Source organism: Colias eurytheme, chromosome 29 (assembly GCF_061535395.1).
Source record: "Colias eurytheme isolate Ceu_HAF_F1 chromosome 29, ilColEury1 Martin Lab GWU primary, whole genome shotgun sequence".
Taxonomy (NCBI): Eukaryota; Metazoa; Arthropoda; class Insecta; order Lepidoptera; family Pieridae; genus Colias; species Colias eurytheme.
In genome coordinates this window covers 3531129-3551478 of record NC_143008.1, presented here as the reverse complement: position 1 = coordinate 3551478, position 20350 = coordinate 3531129, and the positions used below count along the sequence as shown (strand labels likewise).

Below are 20350 nucleotides of genomic sequence, written 5' to 3'. Positions count from 1 at the left end.
GGAGATATTTTGATACCCGAGAAAGGACATAGGCTACCTTTTATTGCGAAATAATATGTACCACGGGCGAAGCCGGGGCGGACCTCTAGTCTTGTAATAAATACCTAAATTGTTTTTGAGGACATTATTAAAAAGCATATGAAAATATATATCATATGCATTGATAAATTACGAGTAATACATCAAATTAAGTATAAGGCATACAACCGTATAAACGATATTCTAATATACAATTTTTATTTTCTATGATGAATAGACTGATCACGTCTACGCCATTCCATAACAAACCTAACGGAATCGACTTTAAGTTACTAAAGCCGTTAATCCAAAGCGTCATTTTTCAAATCATTGTTCTTTTTATGCTTAGCCATGTGTGAAGTAAGACTCTTCTTCCAATAAAACCTATCCCCACATACGTCACAGTGAAAATTCTTTACCCCACTATGTTTCACCATATGCCGCCTGAGCAGGATATTATTAAAGAACTTAGCACTACACACACTACACTCCACATTTTTCTCTTTCAAATGCGTCCGTCTCACGTGATCTCGCAAAAAGGATTCCCGCGTAAATAGCTTCCCGCAGAACGAGCATTTGTTCCCCGAATCGTGAGCTTCGATCAAATGTTTCTGCCGTAAATACTGCGTTTCGAATGCCTCTGGACAAATTGGGCATTTGGATGCTTTCACACCATGCTCTTTGGCCATATGCATGAATAGTCTGGATGGTATCTCACAGTCTAAGCCACAGATGGAGCAGTTAAACTTCCCGTCGCTATGACGACGCCATAAATGTACACGCAAGTTTTGCTCTCTACGAAACGATTGACCGCAGTGAACACATATATTCTTATTATCTGTATGCACTGTGTTCATGTGTTTTAACAGAGTTCCAAAGAATCGAAAAACTTCATGAGGACAAAGTGGGCACTCCATGTGATCTTTGACCAATTTGTACGGCTGTAGGCACGTTTTGATCGACTTGTCATAGTTCGCGTCGTGCTGCGATATCAAATGATCTAGTAAGCTGTCCAAATCCTTAATTTGTTCGAAGCAAATTTTGCAGGCAAGCGACGAAATATCTATTTTAACGGATGACTCTGATTCTCTGCATTTCAGTATGCTCTTTTCTCTGGCATCGCAAACTGGGTGCATCATTATCGTGTGCTCTTTGAGAGAATCCGGGTCTTGAAAGTCTTTTGAGCAGAAGAAGCAGTTGAATTTATTATGGAAAAAGTTGAAGGGAATAGCCGTGGACAGGCTTATGACTAGAGCTATGTTTTCGCGCAGCTGCTTAACACTATTACGTTTAGGAACATCGTATTTAACATCAGAGTCCATGACATCTATATCATTATCCTCAATGATTATATCCACATTTCTACAATTCCTCGAATGCATTTTCAACCCGATATCCGTGTGAAATTGTTTGTGACAGATCTTGCATTTCATAGACCCATCATCCGGGTGCTCTGTTTTCATGTGTTTCCGTTTCAACACAGCCGAGGGTAGTTTCAGAAAACATATGTTACATCTGGACATGTGTCTGTTAGTTTTGTGTTTATTCAAGATATTGAGAGACGTGAACGTCTGATGGCATAGTTCACAAACAAAGCCACCTTCTCTATGATAATTCTTCGTATGCGAGAAAAGGTCGCGTTTTTTGTTAAACTTCTGCTGGCACGTATCGCAGGTGAATGTATTCTTTGGATGATTGCTATTCACGTGCGATACCAAATATCCGAAGAACGTAAATTTCGCATCACAGGCCACACAAGCTAGATCCTTCAAACGGTACTCCTCTAGCGGCATATCTATACCTTTATCGTAATCTATCTTGTGTTTTTCCAGCAAATGATCTATAACATCGTTTATAGTGAGGAACATGTCTTTACACACTTCACAACTAATCTCGGATACGTCAATTTTAATTTCCACATTGCTAACACCCCTTATAGCTTTCAAGGAATGAGTGCCTATAGTACATTCCCCGTGTTCTTTCGTATGCCGTCTCAATTCTGCGTATTCTTCCACATATTTACTACAAAAGAAACAGAGGTACTTTCCGCGGAATTTGAACGGTATTATAGATGTGTTATTAAACAAAGTCTCTAGATTTCTTCGTATACGCATCGAAGACGGTACGCCTCGGTGATATTTACGCGACGCAACACCTGAAAGTAAATTGTTCAACTTTAAATGTACCCTTTATGTTGAGTATAAAGAAATAATAGATATAATATATGCAATATAACAATATCAAAACAAATCTAGGGTACATTTAGAGCTATTTCCTTAAAGCTAATGTCAGATATGTCCGTAATATTTCTATGTATATCCATGTATGTGTTTTTTTAATATAGTACTAGCGGTCCGCCCCGGCTTCGCCCGTGGTACATATTTACGTTTTCTCTACATAAAAACCATCCTCGTACTTCAAGGAATATAATAAAAAAAGAATTATCGAAATCGGTTCAGCCGTTCTCGAGTTATGCGCTTACCAACACATTTTGCGATTCATTTTTATATTATACTAGCGGTCCGCCCCGGCTTCGCCCGTGGTACATAATATTTACGTTTTCTCTACATAAGAACCATCCTCGTACTTCAAGGAATATAATAAAAAAAGAATTATCGAAATCGGTTCAGCCGTTCTCGAGTTATGCGCTTACCAACACATTTTGCGATTCATTTTTATATATAAGAAGAAGATTATATCTGTGTCCTTGATGTATTTTGAGGAATCCTAAGGACTGTAAATGTTTTTCAATAAAATATAGGGTAATATAATCATTATTTATCGTCAAAAGAATTGTATTGCCTAAAACCATGCGTGATTGAAAATCGATATCGCCATTTTAAAACCGTAACATAATACTTTGCTTATATCTAAGATTCTGCATGATGCACCTTCATATGCAACCTTAAACTGTTATTCTGTACGAACGCCTGATTACACACCCCACAAGCGAACCGCTTATCATTGCTATGTATTCGCATATGATCCCTTAACGTTTGTTTCCTTGCATATGCCTTCTTGCATATGCTACACTCATGTATCCTCTCCCCAGAATGTTTAACCATGTGTCTTTGGACATGCGTCCGTGAAAAGAACTTCTGATCGCACATCGAACAACCAAAGTTCTTCTCTCGCAAGTGCACTTCTTTCAAATGTACCCTCATCTTGCTCAGTATCGCAAAGGATTTCCCGCAAATCGGGCAATTTATGGTCGGAATATCCATATTATGTTCTGTGTTATGATGCTTTTTTCGTAATGTGTAATTTTGGAACGTCTCCGAACAGAAGAAACATTTGACAGTTTTGTCTTTATTGTGCGCTTTGGTCTCGTGGTTGTTCTTTTGGGTTAGCGAGTCGAATGTTTCCGAGCATATATTACAATGGAAACTCGATCCATGGCTCAGAGAGTGACTTCTCAGTCTATCTTGGCTTAGAAACGATTTACCGCAAAGCTCACATACATAGTTCCCATAGTGAGCGTTCATATGCTGATTCAATTTTATAAAATACTCAAAAGTCTCTTTACAGAACGCACATTGGAATTTATCGACCAAATTGTACGGAATAACACCATAACCGTACTCTTCGTGAAATAATCTATCATGTATCGCTTTTCCATGTTCGATTAGCGCTTTCAAATCGTCAAAATCTTTATCGCATGTTCGACAAACAATTGTCGATACATCAATTTTGACTTTTTCGTCTCTTTTTAAGTACGATACAGCCGACTTAATACTGGATTTTTCATGATCATTGGTCGTGTGTTCTTTCAAACTTTGGAAGTCTTTGAAAACGCGATGGCAAAAGAAGCACAAGTAGCTATGCCTGTGCCATTTGAAAGGTACGACTGTGGAACATTCTAGTATGTTTATCGCGTTTCTTTTCATTAGCCGATTGCGTTTTGTCGACGATAACGAGGACTTACTCTGCGCCTCAGTTGCCATCTCTGGGCGTTCCGTACCTAAAAATTTAAAGTACACTTTGAGAACTTTGCTGTCTTCTTCTCCATTTTATTGTGGCCAGATGGATTTTCACTATTTAGTGGCACTTTTTGAACATGTTATTATTTCAAATCAATGAAGATTCATGAGTATGCATGTTAGTCAGTATTCTTAAATGATCATATTTATTTATTTAATATGTTTTATAAGTACATATATGCTACAGAGCGTAGAGAGAGAGACCTAGATAATTATCCCATCGCAAAATCCCATCATAAAGCTAATCCCCTTGCAATCAACAGTATTTATGTATCCCATACTTTTGCTCAAAAACGGGCTTGTGTCACGAAAAATTAAACGAATGAAATATTCTATATACAGTATGTCCCGCCCTCGCGTCGGTGTACTACGCTTTTAGAAGCCCTAGTTATTACATAATATGGTAACGTAAAAAATACTCAACATGTCTGTGTTGAGCACATGACCAACGTCATTTAGGACAAAGGTTTCGAATGACATAATTAATAAACATATAAGTAATAGTACTTCCTTGTCTTTGATTTTACGCGCATATTATTTATTTAGAAATTAAAAATTTTAACGGATTTAAAAAGCGATTTATTCATTATACACTCACCGGCACGGAATCTTGGCCACTGCAAATTTTTGGGTAAAATAGCACTATTTCTTTTCTACTACAAAATTCAATAAAAATTTAATCAAAACTAGTTACTTTAATGTTTTTACTAACTTTTAGTAATAATTGGAAGTTTATAAGAAGTACTACCGCGTAGATATGAATTAAACAAGAATTTACGCTTTTCCTGTGAAATTTAAATGATTTCTTAAAAAATGCACAAAAATTAGAAAGAACGTTTCCATAAAAAAAATTGAACCTTTTAATATAGGGTGTTTCCTTCTCTTTCCTTAAACACTGTTTGCATCCAGTCTGGCATACTCTAGAAGACATTTTTGATGTCCACTTGAGCTATAGTATACCAAACGGCCCCAGCTGTATTTCTAAGCTTATCTAACATTGGTGCTGGGTTGGAATCGAACTTAATGTTTCTTTTAAGCATGTCCCAGATGTGTTCTATTGGATTAAGATCCGGGCTACGAGCTGGCCACTTCAATTTTTCAATAATAACCTCTTGAAGGTACTCTTATACGCATCGTACGACACGCGGACGTGCGTTATAGTGTATTAGTAGCAAATTTTCTTCACTGATAAACCTGTAATAGGGCTGAACATGTTCCTGGAGAATTTCCTCAATGTACCTGATCAAATTTAAGGCATTATCTACGATAACTAACTCCGTGCGAGCATCGGAACTTATACCTCCCCATACCATTATTGACCCTCCATGAAAAATCGCAGTTTGAGTGTGGTGATGGGTGAAAAACTCTCTTCTCGTCTCGTCTATACTGACTCTTGGCTATCAGAAGCTCGTAAAGTGCCTTAGCAGTCATCTGTGAACACCTCACGAGCGCACTGGCTGTGGCTCCAGTTTTCATGTTCTCGTGCAAAACGAAGACGTGCTTCTCTGTGATGTCTGAGGAGTTCTGGACGGCGTGCTGGTCTGCAAACCTTCAAATTAACTTCCTTCATTAGTCTTCTCACCGATTGCTCACTCACATTTATTATCCTGGTGTTTTAGAGCCGGTGGTGTATCTCAAAAACTGTCAGAAAGCCATTTCTGAGTATCTCTTGAACAATAAACGGGTCTTCTCGAGCTGATGTGCACCTCACGCCTTCATTTCCTGGTCTGCACGTGTAGCTGCCAGTCTCCTGGTATCTTCTCTATGCATAGTGCACCGCTGAACGTGGTACGTACTGAACATTAGGTACTTTACGTTGCGGCAGTCATTGGTCTAACATTGTGATGGCCTGAGCAGGTTGTTCAGATGTTAACGGCATTTTTTATTGTTTGTTATGATCATTGACTACAGTACAACAATAACAATATCTTAAAACGTCATAAACGATATCGAAAAAAGTTTTAAACGAACAATTCGTAACTTCGGCTTAACCGCACAAATCACAAATTTCGAGTAACTCTTAAAAAATGGTAAAAGATTATTCTCAAACTTAATGATTTCTTACCATAAAATTAAACAAATAATATGTTAACATATCTGCATACAAAAAAATCGTGAAAAACACTTCAAACTTTTTTATCGGCAAATTTGTAAGTGGCCAAGATTCCGTGCCGGTGAGTGTACATATTATTATTCCGAGTTCCGACGATAATATATAATGAATTAATCGCGTTTAAAATCCGTAAAAAGTCTGAAATTTCTAAATACATATAATGACTATTTAAACTTAGTGAAGATATAACAATATCTTTTGGTAAAGAATATTTATAGATATTTCTTAATTTTGTTGAAACCTTAGGATAATTCTTCTAATCTAGAATATTTCTTGACATATCAAACAACGCCATCTTGTACCAAACTAAGTAAAAATCGTATCGTAAACTAGATAACGTAAAATATCCGCCATATGCATATTCAATCTAATATTTAACTTACATTTTATATGTAATACGAATACACTCATATACGATTCGGGAATCGAACCCACTCACCTCATTAAAATGCTCATAAATCCAAGAGGCCATTTATTTAAAAGGTCAATAAATTAATAATTAAATTATTTTTAAATTACTTATAATATAGACTTACAGCTATAAATAAATATAAGGATATGTGCTCTCTTCTTGACTCTCTTTTGCACGCCTCATAAGCGAAGCGTTGAGGTGGGTACTACTGTCACTTCGCGCAAAACATCTGATTTTTCAAACTTAAAATGTCTTTATGTATCATACATTGCACTTGTAAGATAATACATACACACACATATTAAGAAAAAACACAATTTTTAACGTTCATGATATTTTTGATGTCATTTTTGTTATTTAAACTAGTTAAAAAACAGTTTAAAAAAGTTCTGTCTTGGACGTCCGTGTGTCTGTATGTGCGGATCCTTTTTCTTGTTAACACGATAGCGACTGAAATACTTTACTAATCGAGTCTTTTTTTTTCTCTTACGCTTGAGTATGCTCAGGAATAGAACCCTTTCATTTTTCAGGGTCTGATTCGATGTGGTTTAATTGTTATTAAATAAACAAAAATAATAATTAATAAATATTTATAAAAAAAAATTATGAGGCGTGCACTTTTGGATTTTCCAAACTATTTTCTTTTAATATTTTGTATATTTATTCAAAAAACAACAATCTATTAATACTTAGTGAAGCTTTATTAAGAGAAGACACACTTACAAGTGCTATTTAAAAATGTTAACACATAAAAAAAATATACCGGCCGAATTGATAACCTCCTCCTTTTTTTTGAAGTCGGTTAATAATTTCAATTATAAAATTCTCAAAATTCACAAAAAAGAACACATATCCCTAAAATATTTATGAACACCTACCTTTACTTGTTGTTTTAGACGTCCTAAGTTTCTCCTCTTTAGCCTTCTTTTCCACTTTTGTCGCACTCTTTTTGGGTCGACCACGTTTTGGTTTAACTGGCAATGCTTCTACAGTTATATCTTGTGGATCGTCTTTGTCTGAAAAATATTTATTATACATTTATTTTTTTTAATTCCTTTATAAAGCTGAAAAGTTTGTTCGATTGAGTTAATCTCAAGAACGGTTGGTCCGATTTGAAAAATTCTTTCGGTGTTAGGTAGTTGAGTTATCGAGGAAGGCTATAGGCTATGGGTAAAACCGCTATATATAACTATGGGTAAAACCGCTGGACACAGCTAGTTATATCATAAAATCCAGATATAAAAAATACTCTGGTGTCCGGTCAGAGGTATGCTCGGATTTAATTAAAATGATTTATCACGATTTTCGCTAAGTTATTATACTTTTAGAAATTTACACAGGGGCGCTGGGTTCAATATTAATTTGAAATACAGTAGCACCTCTATAAGTCGAATATCAAGGGAGACGCCAAAAAATTCGAGTTATAGAGTTTTCAACTTATGGAGGATTTCGACTTAGGCGGATTTTGATTCGACATAAAGAGTTTGAGGTTTATTCTTATCAATTTTGAGTTACAGAGGTAAAATAAATTAAAATTCAACTTGCAGAGGTCACAAACATGTTTTTATTTATTATAAATCAACATTATTTCAAATCATTTTAAAATAAAAAATATGGCATTAAAAAAGTCAGTATTTTTTTTTGCTTTAGATAATTTGGTTGTTCTCTAGCATTTTATAATCTATAAAGAGCAGAAAATTCTTCTTTTTCAAAGATACTGGTTTGCTTTATAAAATTTCGTAAGGTATTCAATACGGTTCTTGCCTCTTTGATGGAAACCATGGAGCGCATGTACTATTCACGTCTTCTATGTCATCTTACTCATTAGTATCGGTTTTCTGAGCTACTGAATCGATAATTTCGTCATCAGATACTTAACGCAAACACGTGTTTCGTGAGTCATAAATTAATTATCGTATAAGTACTCCTAAAATGTTTTCTAAGAAACAATAGTGTACTGGTTGTAAAATAAAACGTTGCTATGTTCGAGATACAGAGGTCAAATTTGATTTTTCGAGTTATAGAGTGAAAATATGTACCAAAATGGCTTGGTGGGACTCGGTGATTATTTCGACTAACAGAGGGACAAAATTTCAAGTAATAGAGGTTTTCGGGTTTGAAGGGAAGGGAACAAGACATTTTTTCGAGATTTGGAGGTTTTTGACTTATCGAGGTTCGACTTAACGAGGTGCTACTGTATAAGAATGTACTGTGATTCTACGCAACTGCCTAATTGATGTAGACAGTTGATAATAAATCGCAGCAAGTCAACGACTATTAAAAAATTGAGGGTAGTCGGGTCAAACGTCGTATAGACAACGTCTGAGTCCCTAGCCACGATCCGTACGATTCAAAGGAAAGCGGCATTTTATAGTATTCAAAAGCTAAGCACATTCGGACAGGAAAAAGTGACAACTATAATTCATGCAAAAAAATATTAAATCAAAAGTAACATCTAACTATACTATGTATCTGTCCACATTTTCTATAAACACACCAACTAAAAAATATGTAAAATACCATCATCATAGTCCATTCCTTCTTCCAGATACTCAATTTCCGTAACAACGTCCGTATCTTCCTCGAGATTGAGTTCAGACTTCATATCAGGTCCCTCTATAGGTAATACTGGAATGAAAAGCATATTAAGTAATTTTAATAAAAAACGGACCTCCTCCTTGGTACAGTGGTTGACGCGTGAGCATAGCACCGAGGGGTCCTGGGTTCGATTCCTGGGGACGTTTGAGACGAAGAAAAAAAATGTCTTGGTCTGGCAGGACACAGAAGGCTGATCACCTACTTGTCCCTAAAGAAAATCGATCAGTGAAACAGATGTATAATGCATCTGCCCCTTACTTTGACCTTGACTTCACTTTTGATAAGGGCCAACTAATGTTACAACTACCTGTATTATATTCCTTGTATATGTAACTCCACCAAATATTTGCTTGCTATCGCACTATAACTCTTAACAATATTAGTACAGACATTGAAAGAGTGTGTGCCAAGCACACGTGTCAGAAGTGAAACTTCTTTGGCAAGATTCAAAGATACCAAAATAATTGTTCTCCATGATGTGAAGGTATTGCCATGACACATTCTTAAAATTTAACTCTCAACACGCCTAGAAGTTTCACTTCAATAAAATCACAAATTAATTAAATTATTGGCTACTAGCTTCCGCCCACGATTTTGTACATGCATCCCTGTTTTTCCCCGTTCCCGCAAGAATTTCGGGAAATCCTTTCTTAGCGGATGACTACGTCCTAACATCTACCTGCATGCTAAATTTCAGCCCGATACGTCCAGTGGTTTGGGCTGTGCGTTGATCGATCACTATATCAGTCACCTTTGAGTTTTATATAATAATATAGAATATAGATAATAGTGTAGTTAACAAACCTTTTTTAAACTCGCCTCTGCCGATCATATCAACAAATTTCTTCTCGCAGTCCATGACCTGCTTCTTAAAGTTACACGCATCTCGGAGCCTTGTGATACATACTTCGCAGATAAGTCGATTTGTGCCATTTGGCCCTTCTATGTGTTGCGATATCTGCAAGTTAATATTTTAATTATTAACAAACAGCAAATGTTGAAAAAAGACGAATGGATATATTATACCAGTATACATTATTTCTGTTAGAACAATAATGTCTTTTCAAAGAACAATTAAACTATGATCTACGTCAAAAAATACTGGTAAGAAATACAGATAAAAATTCAGAATTAGTGAGACATTAATCAACTTAAATAATGGGCACAATTACATTACAATACGAATTATCTGATTTTCTTATATCTTTTAATAAATATTTAAATCCTAATTTTATAAATAATAAACATTTCAATATAAATAATCAACTATGTTTATATAATATAGCTGTATGTGTATTAGCGCTTAAAACTGTCTCAGTTTTAATAATTAAGATAAAGATGCCTGTGTATTTTATTCATTATGTACAATACTTACACTAATATCAAAACATTCCAACAACATATCGGCATATATTTCGGTTTCGTCCATCCAAGGATATTCTGTGCCTAGTTCTTTGTAACAACCTTCTGAAAGACAACATCGGCACAGACCCGGATTTTCTTTCACTATTATATTATCAAACTCCATTGTTTATCTCTTAAATTTAACGTAAAACTAATTTTAATCAATGCATTTGCATTTTAGTTTTCTAGCGTCTTGCAATCGGAACGCCATTTTGAATTTGAATGTTTAATTTACTGTTCGGAAATTTTGGTTTTTGTAGGTATGTGTGATAATCAAATTTAAGCTAGAGCAACTAATTAATAGATTAAAATAGGCTAAGTGTGCTTTAGGAGCTTACTTAAACGTCCATTTTTTGAGTAACGAAATATAAATATAAATTATTAATATACCTAAGTACGTTTACCAATATACATGTATCCATGAAATTGCTAGTACAAAAAAAAAATATCTTAAAAAAACAAAACAAATGTCATAATATGTCATCAATGGAATTTAGAAAATAAAAACTTGCGGTGATTGTGTACCTACTGTTGCCTTATATTAGTGAATAAAATAATGATACCCTAGCTATGTTTCAACAAATTCAAAAACATATTTTCTAATATTCGATAAACTAATTTCGCATTTATAATAATGGAAACGTTAACTATTTGTCGGTGTTGTCTGGCTCATGGACCTCACAGAGATTTAAATGCAGCGTATAACTGGCATGATACTAAAGAAATATATTCTGATATGTTACACGAATGCTTCAATATCGTCGTGAGTAACCCTTGTTTTATTTTAACTAGCGGTCCGCCCCGGCTTCGCCCGTGGTACATAATTACGTTTGCTCTACATAAGAACCAACCTCGTACTTCAAGGAATATAATAAAAAAGGAATTATCGAAATCGGTCCACCCGTTCACGCATGATGCCGTGTCCAAGGAAAACGGGTTTCATTTTTATATATAAGATATAGATTAAATATGTTGACAATCATTAAAATATTTTGTTCCAATAACTGAGATATTTTAATTGTATACAGAATTCTGTGTGTTTGTTTATGTTTCACAATTATGGGATACAGGTAAAGGAAAAGCAAAATTATATGCAAGAGAAGGTGGTAAATTAAACCCATAATCTAATATCGATTTCTTAAATCAACCTCTAAAGGGCTGGGCATAAAAACAATTACAGTAAAAATTATTTATTTTACAAACAAAAATGTTGTGTGGTTTTATGAAACCACGGTAAAAGTGAAACTGTTGAACGGTTCCGAACACTGCTTTGTGTAGCGCATGTCGTGTGACGGTCGGCTGCCGAGTAGGTATACCTACTCAGCAGTTTCACTTTAATAATATACAGTGTATATGTATGTATGTTAAAACAAACTATGTTTTCAGTTAAGTACTTTAGAAGACAGTTCGAGGGCCATATGCAATAAATGCATAGAAAAGTTACGAGATGCGATTGCCTTCAAACGGAAGGTCCTGCGCTCTGAAGAGATGTTCATAAAGATAGTTAACAGCAGAAAACAAGAGGGTAATACATTTTTTTTTTTTTATTGTATAAATCTTTTTATATAAAAGTGTGTGCCACGCACACATGTCAGAAGTGAAACTTCTTGGCAAAATTCAAAGATAATAAGTCGTCGCCTTACTCCACGACTTGACTGTATTGCCATGATGCAACCTTGAAATTTTACTATAGCGCCCAAAGAAGTTTCACTTCAAAATATGTTCCTATATTCCTGCGGAAAGATGTAGTATGTACTATGATGTATTTTAAAATAGATCCAAATGACTACAATTTTCTTTTTAACGCAAAACCAATCTTGTCAATCCATATTTGTGTTGATAAAAAAAAAAATTATCAAAGAAATATCAAAAGTTTTTACATTTGTTATAAAACTAATTAAACAAACATAAATGAAAAAAATTCTGTCTAATATTTTCATCCTCAAAAAATTAATCTTATGATGAAGAAGACAAAGACATTGATAAAATTATCAAATCAATTTTAGAATTTTGTTTTATGATTAGACCATACATCATCTTAACTTTATTTTTTTTTAAGTATGTACTTACATTATTTTGAACTTTGTAAAATTATTTTAAATTATATTTTTTACAAAATAATTTACAAATTATTTTGTAAAAAAATATATTTTTGTATAATCTAGATGCGCCTGTAAAAGTGGAGCCTAAATCTGAAGAAAACAGTAACGACTCAGACAACTTTTACTTAGTACAAATCGGTAAGAGAAATATTATTAATTTGTTATTTTTGTATTTATTCGTAACTTATGCTAGACTGCTATACAAGTTTTGGTGAAATTTTGCTCATAATTTTTCTTGTTTGTTTACATATCTATCTTTATGAGAAATTATCAAAATCTGTTTTCATATGTATTTTTGTACGCACAGACTATACATATATATTAATAACTAGCTTCCGTCCACGACTCCGTCCGCGCGGAAAAATTTAGATTTTTTTTTCTCTACGTATTTTTCCGGGATAAAAAGTATCCTATTTTATGCCCAGGATAATAAGGTATAATTATACCAAGTTTCATCGAAATCGAACCGTTAGTTTTCACGTGATGCCTTCACATACAGACAGACAGACAAAAAATTTTTTTATCACATATTTGGGTTTGGTATCGATCCAGTAACACCCCCTACTATTTATTTTTTCAATATTTTCAATGTACAGAATTGACCCTTCTACAGATTTATTATATGTACTTATAGATAATCAACTGTTTAAGTGTAGTGATGTATTACAGTTAAGGAAGATGAAGATAATGAAGATGAACCAAAAAAGAGTACACTTAAAAAGAAGAATGAAAACTGCGTCAAGAAAAAAGTGGTTATACATACAGGTAAATTCAATACTTCTTTAAAAACAGATCTTTAAATTTTGTTAAAATTTATGCATAACCTGATTTAAAAAAAAAATGCCGTATGTTCGAAATCTATGTTAATATTATAAAGATGAAGAGTTTGTTTGTTTGAACGTGCTAATCACAGGAACTATTGGTCCGATTTGTAAAATTATTTCAGTGTTAAATAGCCCATTTATCAATGAAGGCTATAGGCTATATTCATCACGCTCAGGCCAACAGGAGCGGGGTACAGCTAGTCTTATATATAAAAATGAATCGCAAAATGTGTTGGTAAGCGCATAACTCGAGAACGGCTGAACCAATTTCGATAATTCTTTTTTTATTATATTCCTTGAAGTACGAGGATGGTTTTTATGTAGAGAAAACGTAAATATGTACCACGGGCGAAGCCGGGGCGGACCGCTAGTAATGAATAAATGTATTTTTCTTATTATTTCACACAGTGCCATCTAGTTCTTTATTTAAATACTAGCGGTCCGCCCCGGCTTTGCCCGTGGTACCTACATGTTTAAACTATCCTATCTCTCAAGTTGGATCGAACTGCACATGGTGTGCAAATTTTATTATAATCGGTTAAGTGGTTTATGAGTCCATTGAGGACAAACATTGTGACACGAGATTTATATATATTAAGATTAAATACACGTCCATCTGCCCAATTTTCATTAAAGGGGGTACAGCTTTGATTCCATAATATGTACAAATTTGTAGTGGCAATATAAAATCCTTCTAATAATAATATTTTTCTCAAATATATTACTTCCACAGATAGTGCGGATAAAAGGCCGCGCATGAACAAAATGAAACCAATAGAAATACAAAAAGACGTTCTCATAGAATCCGTATCAAAAATATCACCCGAGAGATTTAAACACAAGGAAAACCTGCTGAGCGTTCTGAAATATTCCAACGCGATGCCGTTCAAAAACCGATCCCTACTCGGCTTTATATGTAGCTACTGTGACGCTACATATCAAGATCCAACCGATTTGAGAAAACACACAGAAGAACATCAAAAAGAACGCCTGGAACTCAAGACTCCTAATGACCTAGCGGAGTACCATGTAAAAATAGATATAACTGATCTAACTTGCCTACTATGTGAGCAGAAGTTAGAAAATTTGACGGTCTTGAAGGACCATTTAGTTAAGAAACACAACAAAACCTTCTACATGGATATAAAGGACCATATAATGCAATACAGATTACGGAAAGGCGATGTCTTCGCGTGTGCATTGTGTTCCTCCCAATACGAAACGTTCAAAATGCTAAAACAGCACATGAATAAGCATTATGATAATTATATTTGCCAGAAATGTGGGTCTTCATTCGCTACAAGAAGGTCGTTACAGTCCCACAAAGCGACGCATTTAGAGGGTAGTTTTAAATGCGATCTCTGCGAGAAAATATTCCCGAGCCGCTCGAAAAAGTTGTACCATGAAAAAACTAAACATTTGGGCAACAGGAGTATAAGTAATTGTCCGTTTTGCGACGCTTCCTTCAGGAGTTATTATCAAAGGAACCAGCATTTGGTGAAAGTGCACAATTCCGAAGCACAATACAAGTGCAATATATGCAATAAAGCCTACGTTCTCAAGTCGCTACTAATGTATCATATAAAGAAGAATCACTTGATGGAGAGGAACTTTCAGTGCTCAGAATGTGGTTACAAGTTCTTCAGTAGAAAGTCGTTAAAAGCGCACATGGTTAAGCATACAGGGGAGCGAAAGTATTCATGTGAAGTTTGTCACAAGTCATATGCTAGGAAGTATACGTTGAGAGAGCATATGCGTATTCATAATAATGACAGGCGTTTTAAATGCGATCTATGCGGGAACGCATTCGTGCAGAAGTGTAGTTTGAAAAGTCATTTGTTATCGCATCATGGTATTAGCATGGCGGCTAGCGAGATTACTGTGACGTAATAAATTTGTATATTTTATGTGGTGTTTTATTCCGCCCGCACACTAATATAGCGATCTATAGGAATCTATAAATTTTAGAATAATCAAATAGATTTTCCGATGGGACTGAGATCTTCCACTGCAAAAAGCAGTCGTCCCCAGTCTCATAACGTTGGCCGTTGCGTTGTAAATGAAAGGCCGACGAACAAAGAAACAAACGAACTTTCGCATTTATAACATTGGCTTTGATGTCACGTGACAAGAGTCAAGACTAACTTCAGAACCATCGTCAAGTTAAGATCCATTAGCTATACTCTAATAAGTAGATGGAATCTTAGGGTGGAATATATTATTACAGTGTTTGACTAATACCAATTTTGTAACGCATGAAGTAGATCTCAAAGCCTTCTTATTCGGACAGTCTTAAATTCTTCACTATATATTATTAATTAACCATTGAGACAAGAATGCGTAAAAAACAGTACACAGATACTTAAGTAAAATTTATTCATATCAACCAAAGCATTATAAAAAATACACTACACTACTACACAGAAAATAATTGAAAACAATACAACATTAAAATGTTTTAGGACACCACAACCAACGTTTCTGAATACAGTGCGCCATATTGGTTTTCAGCTTGACAGCCATAATAACCCTTGTCTGTTGTCTTTGCCCCGGTGATTGTCAAATCGGCAACTGTCAGATTTCCTTTGGTAATTTCGTTAATGATAATTTTGTTATTGACTTGTAAAGGTTGAGCGTTATACGTCCATTGGAGACGAGGGGCTGGTACACCGGCCACGTGGCATTGGATTGTTATGTCTTTACCTGTTTGTCCCTTTGTAAATGTAGATGGCATGGCTTCAGCTTTTGGGGCGGCTGTAAAATGAAACAGATTATATAAGGTGATGAATACAGCCTCTTTGGTAGAGAACGTATCAAAAACGACTGATGAAAGAAAATCCAACTACGAAACAGATGGAAAAAGCCCCATATCCCATACTTAACCCCTTATCATAGGAATTCAAAGTTTTGTACTACAAAAAATCTCTGATCTGCACGACAATACAAAAACAATCATTCGTTATGTATTTAATAAACTTTTCCTAGAAAATGGTTTGCTAAATCTACCGTTGCAACTTTTGGATTATGATTGATAAATAATAACATCGTAATTTAAGAAAATGGGTTGCTAAATCTATGGTTGCAACTTTTGTATTAGGATCGCTTAAAAATAACATCGTAAGTCGAACATCATAAACTTTGTATATTCGGCAATTTCATCGAAAAGTAATGTCCAAAACTTTTTTAGTAATATTATTTCTTTTTCTTTCAAATATTGTTTTTACTTACCAACAACACTAAGCTTCATAGTATGTTCCTGTGCCTTTCCCTTGCCATTATCAGCGACACACTTATAAGAGCCAGCGTCAGTCAGCCAGACATCACGGATGAGGAGTCGCTTGCCCTTACTACGGTTGTATCGCGTGATTCTATCATTGGGACTTCCGTTGACGTCGACGCCATCTTTGAACCAGTCTGGATGGGCTAGAGGACTGGGAATAGACAATAGAAGTCTAATCATCACACAGAATCATCATCACTATACTCATCACTATGCATAGTATTAAACAAAATCGCTTCCGCTATCTTTCCCTATGTATTCTTAGATATTTAAAAAAACCCTTTAAATTGCGTGGTTTCAGTGATAAGATCTAAGAATACATAGGGACAGGGACACATTAAATTTATCGATATAAAATTAAAGAAGCCAGATTGTCTTAGAAGACGCAACAGCTTAAAATATTCATAAAAAAATGTCGCAAATTATATTTGCTTACCGATCAAAATTATGTTGCGAATTATTACAAAATTATTACAATTTGAATGGAAATTTAAAAATGGGTTTGCGATCTTTTGGCGGCAAAATGATTGCAAATGTCAATCTGTCATTGACAAAAAAAAAAAGGATGACACAATACACATTATAATATTCTCGGGGCTTCACCTTATTAAAATTAATCAATCATATCAGTAAAATAGTAACGTACTCAAACACGTAAAACTAAGTCGTAAAATTTATAGTTAAATAGAATATTTTCCTTATTATTGTTAACTATTATAGATAAACTATGAAGCAAAGATAATGGAATTTCACGCATAGTTTAAATAGAGCTATAGAAATAGATGTTTATATCTATAAAGAAAATATTTACCGGCGACTTCGTTCTCTAATTAATTTAAACAATACCTGCTTGTCTAAAAACTAATAAATTATATACTAATGCCTTCCTCTTGAATCACTTTTATCTATCCTTTGCGTAGTTTTAAAAATTTAAACATACATAGGGACTTTGTTTTATACTATGTAGTGAAGTAGGTACCAAAATTCAGACCTTCCTCGAGAACCACGCTACCCATTGTTGAAAACTGGATGAAAATCGGTGCAGTAGTTTTTGAGTTTATCGCGAACAGACATACAGATGCGGAAGTCTTTGTTTTATAACATGTAGTGGTCCTCCATTCATATAAGGTATCCAACATACTCTATTTTACCCCTATTATATTTTATTTTCGTAATATTTTCATTTAAATTGAATTAATTTGTGTTAATTGAAGCAAATACATATTTACGTTTCAAAGTTCAGGCAGTATTTCTTAGTAATTGCATTTACCTAAAGTTATTATAAAAAAAGAGCGTATGTGCCGAGCACACGTGTCAGAAGTGAAACTTCTTTAGCAAGATTCCAGACGGTAGGTATTGACACTTCAAAAGACGAGTCAAATATCTCGCATTTCGTAAGAAAATTATAATTTCATTAGAGAACAAAACGATACTCACATGCCACCAAAGATGCAATACAAATAGGTCATCTCCCCAGCTTTCACCGTCATGTCCTTACTCGCATACAGTTCAGACACTTCATTATCTGGATTCGAATTTTCCAGTACATCCTCTATCACATACTCCGCTAAAACCACTCCATTTTTCTCTGCTGGAGTATTCGCTATGCAGACATATTTGAAGTTTTTATTGGCGTCCGATTTCGCGGCGCTGGTCACATATAGAGTGCCTTCAGGGGCCATAGTAATGCGTGGATCCATGACGTCATTGGACACTCCAGAGTCAGTTATCAGTTGGTATTGCCAGGATATCTTTGGTATAGGATACGCATCTGGGATGGAACAGTCCATTTTGAACGGTTTGCCGTCTGTTGGCTTCAGTTTTTGTAGGTTCGTTTTGGGTGGGTTTATGTATGCTTTTCTGACGTTTATCGGTCTGGTTGACGCTTGGCCAGCTTCGGATGAGGCAAGGCAGCGGTAGGTGCCAGAGACTTTATCGTTTGGTCGGAGGAACACAAGGCTTCCTTCTCCCTGACGTTGGGTGACCTCATTGTTGTTTATGGTTAGTGGACTGCCATCTTTAAGCCAGCTAAACCTGTTTAAGTGTATAATTATTTACCTATTAACTGGATAGTGCTAACTGCTAATAGAGCAATGCTGTAGTACACATTTTTTTACCAGTAATATTAGTAGGTGGAAAGAGAAAGAAGATACTGAGAGCCACAGGCAATATTTTTGTAAACGCCTGGTATTTTTCAAATTTTTATTATTTAACAGAAATATACTGCTGCTAAGTATTGCTGTAATCAATTTTAGGGCAGCTAGATAATGTCAATGTGTATTTAAATCAGAACTAATTTCATGTTTTTGAGGACATACGGAGCGACATAATTGACTTCCGACACACTTCCGACTAAGCTCCTTAAACATAGATTAAAAAAAAAAATTTAGGGCATTTGTTACTCGTTCTCGAAAAAAGCCTATTTTCGTTTTCACCGTAGATTACAAATATACTGCTACTTACGTGACTCCATCAGCATTTTCTCCAATAAGCCTGCATTCGAGTGTAAAAGGATTTCCACTAGTAAAAAGAATCTCACTCGGCGCGTCCTTCAAAATGGGAAGCTTTTCAGCGGGCATTGCTGTGCCTGTGTAAAAAAAATAGTATAATATTGCTGTGCCTATAACGTGAGTTATCATTTTAAATCGATTTAAAAAAAAAGCTAAGTTCGAATGTAATGTATGTTTTATTTTTTTAAGGGTTAATAATCTCAGGACTTTCTACTGATCTTCTAAGTGATTTTGACGATATTTATTTTATGAGAAACTTAATGAGAATTTATTATATAATAGAAAAACATCGATCACGCGGCGGGATTCGAACCTGCATCTTCCACTGTTTCAAATTAAAAAATTAACTGAAAAAATAATTGAAATTAAAATCACTTACATAAAACAACACACGCCGCAATAATAATGCCATAAGAAATCGCCATCGTTCCCTCTACAATTAAAAAAAATTCAAATCAAAAGAACGTTTATCGAGGAAAACAAAAAAGTACAATTTATTAAATACATAAACAGATAATAAATATTTACGTTATCTGTGCACGTACCCGTGTTACGTCTTGGCGGGAAATGCAATGATGCAAGGGATGTGTTGTATTTATATGTGCTTTTGTGGAGTCATACGAGGAATTGTCTCTGTAAAGTACCACGATTTACCTATTACAGGCGACACGTACCTGCGGTTAAAGCGTGTTTCATATAGATTGATATAATTTTATTTTTCCTTGATAATAGTCGCTTATCGCAACAAGAAAAAATAACGTAAATATTATTATAATTTAAAAATCATAGATTAATTTAAGGATATTTAATTCAAACTTTGTACACTTATCAAGGACCGATGACAGTACAATAATTTCATGAGTATCTCAGGCGGTAAACCGTCCCACAATGCTGGAATCTGGATGTACCTAGTTCCGCGTTGTTTGCATATGTACCGCAATTTGCGCGAAAAGTGGAAAAGAGTAACATTTTCTATATTTTTGCACGTTTTCGGCTGATTAAACAAGAGTAAAAACTGCTCGCTGTTGTTCAACTTTTAGTTATCAATATTAATTGTATATTTAAGATTTTTTTCTAACTGAAATTATGAAAGTCTTTACCCGTACTTA

At 34.7% G+C, this 20350-nt stretch overlaps 4 protein-coding genes across 7 annotated transcripts in view; 1 reads left to right on the top strand and 3 right to left on the bottom strand.

Moving 5' to 3' along the window:
- The window catches only part of LOC149896159 (zinc finger Y-chromosomal protein-like), a 28473-nt gene extending 17730 nt beyond the window's left edge, over nt 1–10743 (bottom strand). For all 4 annotated transcript variants that reach the window (XM_090117774.1, XM_090117772.1, XM_090117771.1 and 1 more), the window contains exons 1-4: nt 10497–10743; nt 9926–10079; nt 9044–9151; nt 7402–7539 (exon numbers count right to left, since the gene is read on the bottom strand). In XM_090117774.1, coding sequence (XP_089973900.1) covers nt 7402–7539; nt 9044–9151; nt 9926–10079; nt 10497–10649 — 553 coding nt within the window. In that variant the 5' untranslated portion in view covers nt 10650–10743. The remainder of the gene's footprint in view (nt 1–7401; nt 7540–9043; nt 9152–9925; nt 10080–10496) is intronic.
- On the bottom strand, nt 2889–3975 carry LOC149896160 (uncharacterized). Its single transcript, XM_090117778.1, has one exon. It carries the CDS (start codon nt 3960–3962, stop codon nt 2889–2891), a length of 1074 nt encoding a protein of 357 aa, XP_089973904.1. The 5' UTR covers nt 3963–3975.
- A 263-nt stretch (nt 10744–11006) lies between the features above and the next one.
- LOC149896158 (uncharacterized) lies at nt 11007–15358 on the top strand. The gene is made up of 5 exons (XM_090118256.1): nt 11007–11288; nt 11912–12050; nt 12691–12765; nt 13297–13392; nt 14185–15358. The coding sequence occupies exons 1-5, from the start codon at nt 11160–11162 to the stop codon at nt 15339–15341; spliced, it is 1596 nt and encodes a 531-aa protein (XP_089974382.1). The 5' UTR covers nt 11007–11159; the 3' UTR covers nt 15342–15358.
- A 475-nt stretch (nt 15359–15833) lies between these two features.
- Nucleotides 15834–19685, bottom strand: LOC149896157 (hemolin-like). Its single transcript, XM_090117911.1, has 5 exons — nt 19621–19685; nt 19195–19318; nt 18169–18765; nt 16680–16882; nt 15834–16205 (listed from the first exon to the last, which is right to left on the bottom strand). Exons 1-5 carry the CDS (start codon nt 19664–19666, stop codon nt 15910–15912), a joined length of 1266 nt encoding a protein of 421 aa, XP_089974037.1. The 5' UTR covers nt 19667–19685; the 3' UTR covers nt 15834–15909.
- Between the last annotated feature and the right edge of the window lie 665 nt (nt 19686–20350).